At 31.6% G+C, this 12,924-nt stretch overlaps 1 protein-coding gene across 1 annotated transcript; it reads left to right on the forward strand.

Annotated features, from left to right (window-relative positions):
* The first annotated feature begins 10,765 nt into the window (after positions 1-10,765).
* On the forward strand, positions 10,766-12,189 carry LOC106678631 (Golgi phosphoprotein 3 homolog sauron). Its single transcript, XM_014417257.3, has one exon. The coding sequence runs from the start codon at positions 10,953-10,955 to the stop codon at positions 11,808-11,810; it is 858 nt and encodes a 285-aa protein (XP_014272743.1). The 5' UTR covers positions 10,766-10,952; the 3' UTR covers positions 11,811-12,189.
* The last annotated feature ends 735 nt before the right edge of the window (positions 12,190-12,924 follow it).

The raw sequence follows: 12,924 nt of genomic DNA on the forward strand, positions 1-12,924 counted from the left end.
TTTTTATCAGCAGTTTTATAACAAGGAAGTTGTCAGTGCATTGAAGAAAAAACTTTACTTCTTATTTCAAAGTTCTATGCTTAAAGTATGTGTTTTTATATGTGCATCCTTCGTTCATGAAAAGGAGTTAATCTCGGCGAAATAGCCTGTGAACACCAAACACCTAAATAATATAAAAAAAAAGTTCTAAATCAACTTTCCCAATTTACCCATCAGTTTAAGTATTACTTTGTATAATACAAAGTTATTAGTCTAAAATCTAATATGTACTTCATTTGATGCTAGATTGTTAATGTTGCTAAACATTTCATATATACACCCAAGGAAATAAAAGTGGTCTCGGGACCTGTGGGTTATCATACTAGAGGATTATTCTCTCAGCAGAATTTTCCTAGTCAGGATTGCTACAAACCTCCGATAGATGAACATCGTTCCTCGTCGCGCAAAATTAAATACACTAACTTTTCTCAAAGAAGAATGTAATTGACACGTATAATGTATAATGGCTATAATTTAGTTTCGAAACATATGCTTTTCTATGGTTAGCATACATTTAATGAGGATGTGTGTAACTTTTATATATGGTAAGTAAAAGTTCTATACGTAAATTTTACCTGTTTTCGATAATAAGAAAACATTTATTTACTTCTCAAATTTACTATTCAGATACTTGGATTCAGATGTTTGGAGGAGTTGAGATCGATGTCGAGAGGGGGAAAAGAATGAGGAAATGAAGTATTAGAAAATGAAATAGATAATATGATAATCATAAAGAACCAGATTATAAGCCTGATGGTTATAAAATATACAATGGAATCCAATGAAAACATGACATTAAAGAGAATCCTATTATCCTAAGGGAAAAATTGGCCAAAATATACAAAATAAAATCATAAATAACGGTATTTATTGTTAAATTATCCTTTTCTTCTGTAAACAAATTTTTATTGACAAAAAAAATACGAAATTATTTAAACCAACCAAATGATTGATCCTAAATCATAGAACTTTATAAGTAATTCCTGAAAACATTTTAGTCAAGTAATAATGAATTTTAAGAATGTTTATTTACACATATCAAAGACGGAAGATGCAAAGTTATCAGTAATATTGGGAACATAGAGTTTAGAGAAAACATAAAGCCGGTACCAAAAAAAGACGCATAAAAATTTATATGTACCATTTCCTATTTACATTGCATAGTGGGAATGGATTTGTCAAAGGAAGCTTTCTGTAAGGTGTTCTTTTCTCTTTGATCTCATCTCGAAGTCAATATAAAATCTCCATATAAAAGACTAAGCTGGTGGAAATGACTAAGATTTAGAAAAGCCACGACAATTTTTACACCCAAGTATTATCAAAGCTTTAGACTCGTTCCGGATGGTCGTTAGGTTTATAAGTGTTCAAAAAATCAGTTAAAAATTATTTTTTTGAAAAATAAAGTTACATAATATGCGGGGATCTATTTATATATTGAGTGCATAGTAACGCTTGTCAAAAATACAAATTAATTGGAAACGAACTTCGAGGATAAAATAAATGATTGCGTGAATGTGACTAAACTTATCGAAGAAATTAGAATTTTATTAGTCATTAGATTCTGGAAAATCTATAAGTGGTGTCCGTTTTCTATCTAATTTGTCCACCGTTATTTCGGCAAAGACGCTCTAGAAAGAAGAAGGGAATTATCCTCGCATGAAGAGTTATAAGAAATTCTTGTTGAGGAAACATAAGGATATAAAGAAAAGATAATAATCTGGGATCTTGAAAACGTCTATCAGTGTCACTTTTCTCATAAGAAATCTAATATCTGAAATAATCGTGGTACAGGTCTGATAAGAGCATGAGTATAATTAAGAAGGATCAGAACATAAATGGAAAAAAAACATTCATCCATTTCATCAATGGTGGTGGAAGATTAAATCGGGTCTGTGGTATAAAATAATTGATCAAGGAAAGAAATGGTATTTTCATCGATTTTTTAGTCCTGTAAGACCTATGTGTAGGATTGGAAGTAATCATAGAAGTCGACAAATAGTTAGAAAACTGACTGAGATTAACAAATCAAGAAGAATATTATTAAAACATAAATGACCCAAACAAGAATAAAAGTAAATTATATCCTTTTAAAAGAAAATCAATTTATATTCTGAAACATATACCACCTGGTTCGGGTTAGAAGAAATCAGAGGAAGGTAACACATGAGACGAATTCTAGCGCTATCCTGTAAATTCCAGTAACCGTTCTCTTTGTGGTGGTCGCACTTTCTACCGCTACCACACAAAGCTTTGTTCTGGTTCTGAGTAGAGAGCTCATCTGATATCTGGCCATACAGGCAGGTTTTTATATAAAACCGATACAGAAAAGTTTAAAAAAAAAAGTTGGAATAATAAACGTTTGCAGTTCAGAAAAATAGGTACGAATGGGTATTGTAACTTGAATTTAATTTGCTTTATCTTGTGTATACATTTTTTTTTTTAATTTATTTTATTTTATTTTCTGAATCATAGATATATATGTTACGATTAAATAATATTTTTATAATTTGGGAAGATAAATTTGTTGTGAGATTAAGGAAAAGATTTATAGATAAAGAATTATAGATAAAGCTCAAGATTATAAATTTATCAAAGATAAGCTTACCGTAAGATAAGCTGGTTGATATATTTGAATTCAACCAGCACGTAAAGTATAAAAAGTCTAAAATTATTATTAGAACTGAAAAACGAGGAAGGTATTAAAGTAACGAACGAAATACTTTTAAATCTTACTTATTTTCCTGACATAGACGAAAGCATACTCAATACTGATATTTTTCTAATTTTCATGTCTCAATTTTATAGAACTGTAAAGTAAAGAACTAGAGAATTAAAGCTACCCTAAATTTTAAAGCGGTCTAAGAAGAAACCTAGCCCAGATTCTTCACGTGCCAGATTGGACAAATTTGTTGGCTTGAACGGTGTTCGACGAGGACCTTGTATTGCGAGTAATATCCCTCCCTGAGAACAAGGGCTACAAGAAGGTGTTCCAGAAGAATGGACTGGCAATGAGGAGGCTTATCAGCTTCTGACAGAGAATTATGGCCCCGCCTTAGCTGACTTTGTAGGCTATCACTCACTCGGCAGCTTCGGTGGTCTTAGAGGAGAACAGCACAGCAGGAGAAGAGCATTAGAAAAATTATGCATATCATTATAATTTACAAGAAATGATTTTTGCTATCGCGAGTTCTTAACAATAATTCAATTTATCATTTCCACACCACGGCCGATTCCTTTTGATTTAGTTTGACATAAGTTTATTGATTTTTTTAAATATTTTATCAAAAAACAAAACAAATTAGACGGGTATTGACTATAAGGTTTAACTGAAAAAGTCATAGTCCGTATTTTAGAAAATATCGAACACCTCCGATTAGGATAAACATTATGTTTTAATGATTTTCAGCTCTAAATTTAAATTGAATTCTAAAACTTTTTATGGATTAACCCATATTTATGTAAAAATGATACTTTATTATCAGTGCATTCATTAGGTTTATTATATAAGGTTTTAACCTGATAGAAGGACCTATTATGGATTTCAACGAAAATACTTTTTAATGAGGTGTAGATAGTTGACCATAGATTAATGATTGAAGAAGTTTGTCGGGGGGTGCGGTCAGCAAAGAACAACATAAATAAACAAAACCATATTTATTTATTTTATGCTGACGTTTCGAGTTTCAGGTCTTCATCAGGGGTTGTGGCGTAGAAGGTAGGCTAGCAACTCCCAACTGGGCCACAACAACCTGAAACTCAGGTCGAAACGTCGGCATAAAATAAATAAATATGGTTTTGTTTATTTATGTTGTTCTTTGCTGACCACACCCCCCGACAAACTTCTCCAATCGAAAATACTTTTTATTTCCATAAGTGAAAATTTTTCTTGACATTGTACAAATATTGAAATGATTAAAAGAAAAGTAATGATGCTACGCAGTTGTGATAGGTATGTATTGCAGGTACCTTGAGCTTGCAGAAGTCTAACACTAAGAATAAAGTAATTAAAAATGAGTTACAAGTCCTCTCTAATAGTAGCAGATGCAATGAATAAAAACTACTACTGTTCACAAATTAGACAATAGAATGTGGGGAAGAGAACATCGCCTTATTCGATAAAATAGAGTTTACCTGTAAAACGTTGTTTCTAGTTTTGTACCAGCTTATGCCGATTCCGACGACTCTAACCAGTAACTACAACCCACGTCATAACTAATCATATTTACTACTGCTAATGCAGTGTGAAGTAAGTAACTTAAGCAGAGAATATAGGAATATTAATTTTTTATTTTAGAATAATGGTTATTACTAAGACCAGATTTTTGTGCTTTACAAAAACATAAAAACGTGTATTAGAAAATCAAAAAAGTGCAAAATCGTGCACTAAAAACTTAAAATGTGTATAAACACCCAAATCTTGCATTAATCAACTTTTTCGTTTAATTTGTAATATTAATATATGGAAAGCTTATCAAAACTTGTTCGAATCATATTATACTAGCTAAATACGTTCTACATTTAAGCAAATAAAAATATAAACTAGTCTGATTCAAACCCTAAGATTTTGTACATAATTGAATAGCTATGAAGAAGCTCAATGGTTTTGTATTCCATAAATTTATAAAAGCTAAAATTAAATTTTTCAACTTCTTTAAACTTTCTTATTTTCAGTTTTTGAAAAAAAAAATAGGCAAGGAACTATGTAGAAAGAAGTATTTAAAAGTATCTATCAAAGCAAAACTTTCTTTTGAATTTTATCTAAAATTTCACATAACATTTTCATATTTGAAATTTACCATCAACCAAAAAAACTAACGATTAGTAAGTCAATATAGAAAACCTTTAAACGTTTGATGAGAAATCTTTATGATTTTTTGTTTGATTTGTATTTAAAATTATATAAATAAGTAATATAATGTAATATATAAATTTAAAAAAAATTCTCATTAGTCACGAATAAAGTTGAATTCCATTATTTGTTAATTAATGCATTTCTTATCTTCAAGTTAGCCACTTTTAAACTATAAATTAAATAAGTAAAAAAAATGATAAAATGAATAAATATTGGTATGCGTAAATCTATGTATCTAAGTCTAATGCTATAAGTGTTTATAGTATAAGACATTTAGTTCAAGCATTAAATTTTAATTCGGGCACGGGCACGTTTGTGGAATAATCCCCAAAAGTGCAAATTAGGGTAAAAATCTGAAAACGTGTAATATAAAATTTGTATTATTTGACTGTATTCCCTATGACTGAATTTCGAAATCTGGATGAATTTAAGCTAAGGAATATAATATTCAACTGCACGATAATACGGTTTCTAGTTATCACTATGTTGGATCGGAAATTGATCATTTAAATTATATTGTATGTAAAAAAAATGTCATATTATAAGGTGCAAAGCTTATTTCGAACTGTTTAACTAAACCTATACCCTGCTCACCAATTTACACTATCTATTGAATCCCCCCTGGTGTCAGAGAAAACTTTTCTAAAATATAACTAGGAATAGGACCATCTTATAAACTCACCCTACTTGTCTTTTGGCATCTATTTCGTTTTAATTCCAATTAGTGTGATTTGGATGTAAAAAATTAAAGCATTTTCTAAAACTCTGCATTCTCATAGGCTAATTGTCTCTGAATGCGGTTATTTGCCTTGAAATGAGAAAAGTTCTCTTGATTGTAGTAGACTTCAATATTCGCTGCTAAACCAGTTTTATCGTGAATATTTTTAGCTCAAAAAGAAATAATAGCAAAAAAATAATGAAGTACAAAGATACAACTCAAAGACGTTTTTAAGGAAATGTTAAATAAAAAAAAATCTCCTTTTTGTTTTAAATATGTTTTATTTTATTAAATATCTCGCTTATCAGTTATTCACTACTATTTTAAAAATAAGAAAAAGAAAACGGAGGTAAGATTGTCATCCCGCTTCCTTTGCAAGCAACTCTAAAAATGTATTTCTTTTTAGATAACCCTTGGCATTTGTTTTACATTTCTTTCTTTGCATTAGAGATATTTTATTTGTTGTTCTGAAACAGTTCCCTCTCGAAGAAGTAATTATTTTGTCTTCTAAAGGATAATATTATCTTAGTATTCAACTGGATCCAATTCACCCTTTCTTCACTAGCCCGAGTTCCATCTCTATATTCTTCGGGATCTACTTGACCCCATGTCAAATTAGAATTTTTATTGATGTAAGATGCGCTCTGTAACGCGGGGTAAAACTTGGATTGAAATGCACTGTCTCTCACAGGAACTCCATCCTTTTCCTTCTCCAAACAGGATAAATATTATATTATACATACGCATATATTATTTTTATGTTTTAAAAGTATTTTTATTAAATATAATCTATAAAATTACTAAATATCTAATTTATAAAAATTACTAAATCTAATAAATTACCCACTATAAGTTTTAGGTTAGCATGGCCACACTGCTCAGGCCAATAGGTTTCAGAATAATAAAGCTATTTTTAATTTACCCCCTACATACTTTCTCATTATCCGTTCTTATCTCTCCTACAGATTATTTCAAATAAATCACAACAGCGCTTACTCATCCCTATTCCGCCAGTCTGCTGGTGTACCTCAGGGTGGTATCCTTAGTCCTATCCTTTATACAGTTTTCACAGCTGATATCCCAACCCATCTTAACACTATCCTCACCACGTATGCCGATGGTACATGTTTATTGTCTGTGAACAACGATCCTTACATTGTATCCCAAACCCTCCAATCCCACATCACCACCCTTGAAGAATGGTGCCAAAATTGGAGGATTAAAATTAATTCCAATAAATCCCACCAAATCACATTTACCCTTCGTCGTAAACCAATGACCTCTTGTCCAACAGTATCCTTTAATAATACTCCACTTATTCCTGTCGAACAGATCCGTTACTTAGGACTACATCTTGACAAACGACTGACATGGAATCCTCACACAAGACTGAAAAGACAGGAGACTGCTCGTCGATTTCGATAATTACAATTATTCACTAGACAAATGGTCTACATTGCCAATACATTACAAAAGACTGATCTACTTGACTGTTATAAGGCCTATGTGGACATACGGAGTTGAGCTATGGGGCTCCACTAAACCATCAAATTCCACCCGAATCCAATCCTTACAGTCCAAAATCCTTAACGCTCCTTACTTTGTCACAAATCAAGTCATCCATCATGACCTCAATGTCCCATATGTTGTCGATTTGGCCAAAACCAGATACCATTCCTTCCATGTAAAGCTTCCTAACCACCCAAATCCACTTGTTTCTAACCTGGCTTCTCCTTCATTACCTAATAATCTTCCTAGACCTCTGAAAAGAAGATGGCCTCAGGATCTTCTCTTCTAGAAATGTTATTGGAGATCTATCAATGGGTAGATTCTTCACATGTTTGTATCATGTCACTATCTCACCTAAAGCAAATTTACTTGTTGTATTCATGTTATACAGTTGTAAATAACAATAAATAAATGGTTAAAAAAAATTTTAATTTCCTAATTTTTTTTTTTCATCTGATTACCTCATTTAGGCCGCTAATCGGACTATCTTCTTTCAATTTTACACGGTCACTCTATAACCTTCTAATAAAAGTTTTATTATTTATTTTTTATATCGTCAATTTACTGTTTTTTTAAATAGCAATACTGGTATGCAATATATCTAATAAATTAAGAATCAGAAATTTTTTTCAAAGTTTGTTATTCTAAGGTATGAATTATTTTGTTCATAAATAAGACTTTTTCAAATTTTATTTTATTTCTTTTCAAATCACAAACCAGTTATTTTTTTTGTTAGTCTATTTACTGTATATCATAGAAAAAAATATTAATTTCTGAATACTTTTTGTTTGACAAGTAGATTGGTGACAGATTATCATAAATTAAGTATTACTGAACATTTTGCCATGAAATTTCTAGTAATAAATTGTTAATGTCAGAAAATTTATAGTTTATTGATAATCGTCTCTGTGCTCCAGTTAGAAAACTGGAATGAGAGCTCTGTAAACTTAGGTCTTTATTGCCAGAAAGATATATTTCCCTAGGATAGGTTGAGGTACTATTTCTGCCCAATACCCGTTGAGAAGAATTACCGAAGACAATCCTTTGCTATACCGCAAGAATAAGTGTACTCTAGAAGCATAGGTCGGGAGGAATGAATTGCCGACAATAAAAGCTCGGAAACTGCTACCTAACGACTATTGCCACCAGTAAATCTTTAAGTACTAGAGCCGGGTATTGAACTGCTGAAGAGCGAGGTATATATTGCTATCCAACATTGCTTTTCATTAATTCTATTCAATATTTGGATAAACATTTAAAATTAAGAAACAGAATAAATAATACCAGGATCTTGTATACCGGATCGGCATGGGTGATATTTAAGCACAAAAGAACAGATCAATTGATAACTGGTAGTAGACCTCATGAAATAAGGTGAGTGATTACTCCATGTGTGGGGAATCTAACAATTAGTAGAACGCCAATAATACTTTTAGAGAAGATTTCGAAGCCATTTACTTTTTTGACGCCGAGGAAGATTTTCAGGTAATGAAGGAGAAGTAGCATTACAAATAAGTGAGCCAAATCGGCAGCATATGGAACATTGTTGTCATCTTGATTGATCACTTGTGACACACCAGGGAGTATTAAGGATTTTACGGATGAGTCTGCATTGTCAAAATTGGAGGTTTAGTGGAGCCTCAAAGCACAAATTCGGTAGTTCAGATAGGCCATAGTAAAAAATTTCTTCAGATATAGTCCTAGATAGCAAATCTGTTCGACATGTCATAAGTAGAGTACTATTTAAGGATACTGTAGGACAGGAAGTCATTGGCTTACGGTGAAGGGTTAAGTTAATTTGGTGGGATTTATTAGAATTTATTTTAACTCTCAAGTTTTGAAATCATTCTTCAATGGTTGTGTAGAGGATTAGTGGGTTTGGGATACAATGGATAAGTCATTATTTACTGATAGTAAACCTGTGTCAGCGGCATACGTGGTGAGGACAGTTTTAGAATGTCAGTTGTATAACTGATCAATGAAACTACCCTCAGCAACACCAACAGACTGAGGTGCGCTGTTATACTTTGAATAAACTGTCAGTGAGATAGGAACGGATAACGATAAAGTATATGGGTATACATGCATCAAGCTATAATATATTAAGCAATTCTTTGTATTTTTTACTCAATATATTTTGTTTGCCTTGGACATCCGTTCTTGGTGTAATAGAATTGAGTTATATGAGAAATTAATCGAATGTTTTGGATAAGTTCTGAAAATTTACTTACTTATGTTGCTTAGGATGCTGATATGGATCTCAACTTTATGACAACAGATACTGCCGAAAGTAAAAACAAAAAAGCAATATTGATATCTTATATATTTATTAAAAATTTCTGCTTCTAAATTGAAAACTATGTATTATTCTACGCACCAGTTCATACTAAATTGAAGAAGAGAAAATCACCTACAATTTTAATACAATTTTTTTTTTAGGCACTGCGTTTTCAATTTTAGTTTTAAATGAGTCCATAAAACCGAATGTGAGTCCAATCAAATGGGGTAGAGAAAGAGGTTCCGGTAGAAACATTTGAGAGATGGAGTATAAATTCACAATCATCACTCCGAAAATCCATAACTACATTATAACTATTTTAAAACTTCCGAGATCTACTGGTCGTCATCTAACCGGAATACATACCGTATCATAATTTAGAAGCATACTTGCTTCAAAATGGAGTATACTAATAAAAAGTCATTTGAATCATCATTGTAGGTTATTTTCTCATTTTTATGTTTAAATTATATTGAAATTGAATTAAGTTATACCTATAGAAGTTATTATTTCAAAGGGAAAGAAAGCAGATAAAAAGGAAGAAATTAAATTATTATTTTGCTTTTTCTTTCTTTCAGAAAACAATTGTAAAGAATTTACTCTGGGTTTATTTAGTATAAGGCGATGCTGCTGAAAGCGTAAGGTTTTCATTGTCCCTGTAAAAATAAAAAAAATATTTCTAGATAAAATCATAGGATACAGTTTGAATGTAGCACCCCGAATAAATTAATCAATGGAATTTCCACATCACTTTCGAGGTTAAAATGTCTCAGGATTCGATTATAAATTATTTTATATTTTTAAGTATTTCAGTTTATGTGACTGGTTATTTATTGAGTAAAATTTATTTGATAGATACATTTGCTTTGAAGAAATGCTTTATGTCTTATACTTATTTTATGCTTTATACTTTATATGCTTATAATTTTTAATTTATAACTTATTTTCGGACATTTATTGGTATTGATATATTTATGAATTGTGAAGCAACCTTTTATTACGACGAATTGTCAAACGAAAGATTTAAAACTCCTTATCATTGAATGGTTAGTTAGATTGAGAAGCGAGAGTTGAAAACACAGCAATTTTACATATCTGAATTATTTTGTGATGTATACAACAGTTATTTAGTTGGAAAGAAAGTTTGAATTATTTTCTAAGATAAGAAACTGAAAATTCGTGATCACTTTTTCAACATGAGATTGGATGTCGATATGACGTCAAAACTATTTTAATTACTAATAGCATGATAATCTTCTAAAGATTAATATTTTTCTACTGCCTTTTTCAAATTATCTTAATATTCTCTATGACAACAGTCTGCTGTTGTTATCATTCATATGCTAAAATAACGATTACTTTATTTCTTAAAATTACTAACATTGAATAATTAATTATTTTTATTTTTGTTCTGTTACTTTATTTTAGTATTTAGAAAAATAGATACAAAAAAAATTAACATATCATTACTTGATGCAATAAAAATTAAAAAGTTAATTTTTTAAAAATAAATATTTCATCAGTAAGGTTAGGTTGAAAATCACTGTTTAAAAAATATGGAAGAGAATGAAAAGAGTGAGAACATCGTTCATAGAAGAAATGTGCAACGTTTCTTCAGTGGAGGTGACTTCTCTGGGTCTGAGGACAACCTAGCTACAGAAGAAGACCAGGGCGAGGATAATAGTAAAAGAAAATTGACTTTAATGGAAGAAGTGTTCTTACTAGGTCTAAAAGACAAAGAGGGTTACACCTCCTTCTGGAACGGATCCCTATGCTTTGGACTCAGGGGTTGTATTTTAGTTGAGCTAGGCATTCGTGGAAGGATCAAATTGGAAGAAGAAGGAGTAAAGAAGAAATCTTTACTTCGTCGGAAAGTTTTGATCACGAGCAGCACTCCAACTGGTGAATGCCTCCTGGATGAGGCGTTAAAACACATCAGAGAGACACAGCCACCAGAGAATGTAGGCTCTTGGATAACCTACCTCAGTGGCGATTCTTGGAATCTACTAAAGCGGAGATATCATATGAGACACTTGCGAGAGAGGATAGCCAAAGGTCTAGTCGAGAAGGGAGTCCTTTCTACGGAGAAGATGAACTTTTTCATTTTTGACGTGACCACTCACCCTGTGCTGGATTCGGACGCCAAGCTCCAACTAGTTAAGAAGGTACAAGAAGCACTCCTCTCTAGGTGGAACAGCGATCTTTCAAGAATGGATAAACGACAACTTTCGCTTCTCTTACTTTCTCAAGTGTCAGAAGTCCTAGAGAACACTTTCGATTCCCTCAACAATGATGACTTTGTCAATGCCAGCAAGAGGGTCACCGACTTGGCCAATTTAGACCTGGTGAACGAAGCTGCAAAAGACAACTCGTTAGATATTATGTGGGCTGTGATTGATTATCTTTCTAGATAAATTTCATTTATTAGTTTCATTATATAACCTAATGGCTAAAGATAATATTTTATCTAAGTGCATTTAATAATCAGGATTCAAAGAAGAATTGAAACTTTCTAAATGTTATTCTACAGCTCCTTCAGCCCACTTTGTAAGAGGTAAGGGCGTTCTGTTCAAATCGACTCCAGAAAATCTTGTTATATGTTCAGTACACTCGGAAGTGAACCCTATGAAAGTACTCAAATTATCTAGTGAAGTTTTGTAAAAATTAGTTTAACAAATATAATGAAATACAGATAAATAATAAAGAGAATAAAATTAACTTCGTTAGAATGAATAAAAGCCAAAGAACGTTTAAATGTTATCGAAATAATATTCGTAAATACAAGATGATACGAAATAAATTGTTTTGTTCATTTCTGATTACTGTTAAAATTAACTAGATAAGTATGTTATAATCTCGTGATGCTTATGATGTCATATTTATTGTTTTTAAAATTATTATGGACAATTAGATATAGTTAATTGTTAACAAGATTGTTTCCTAGTTGGGGAATTGTCAGGATCGTACAAAAGCCATCAATAGTCACAAAAAACAACATAAACGCAAAGAAAAAGAAAACACCAAGGAAGTTTCAAGGGTTCAGTAATTTGTCAAGAAGTATCGTTTCTTAAACTACTTTTGTGCATGGATGTAATTTGTTTATGATCACTCTCAACCGCCAGGCTTTTGCTCCTAATTAGGAATATACACTTTATAGAGGCTGGTTGTGCACCCGGACCCACAGGGTTGATTTATGGGTGCAGTAACTGATTAAATTATTGCCTGCCACAACCATATCATAACCCACATCCGGGAAATAGTGGCACAGTGCAACCTCACTCACCATTAATAAATATATGAATATGTTACTGACAAATAAGACTGCAATCCATACAAAAATTCACTAACTAATTAATCGATGTATTTGATGTCAACATTTTCCCGCGGAAATTTATACGTCTACAGGCAAAGAACACAAGAGAGAACCTTGTTGGTGGAGATTAGGCTAGGAGGTAAATCTTAAGGAGTGAAAATCTTCCCTTTCTCTACATAAATTTAGAATGCTGCGTTATCAAATTACCACTATGT

This window comes from Halyomorpha halys, unplaced genomic scaffold (genome assembly GCF_000696795.3).
Source record: "Halyomorpha halys isolate HHAL.00 unplaced genomic scaffold, Hhal_1.1 Scaffold151.1, whole genome shotgun sequence".
Classification (NCBI taxonomy): domain Eukaryota; kingdom Metazoa; phylum Arthropoda; class Insecta; order Hemiptera; family Pentatomidae; genus Halyomorpha; species Halyomorpha halys.

What these genes read in the sequence shown, in the direction of transcription:
- LOC106678631 (XM_014417257.3), top strand. Translation starts at nt 10,953, where the DNA reads ATGGAAGAGAATGAAAAGAGTGAGAACATCGTTCATAGAAGAAATGTG.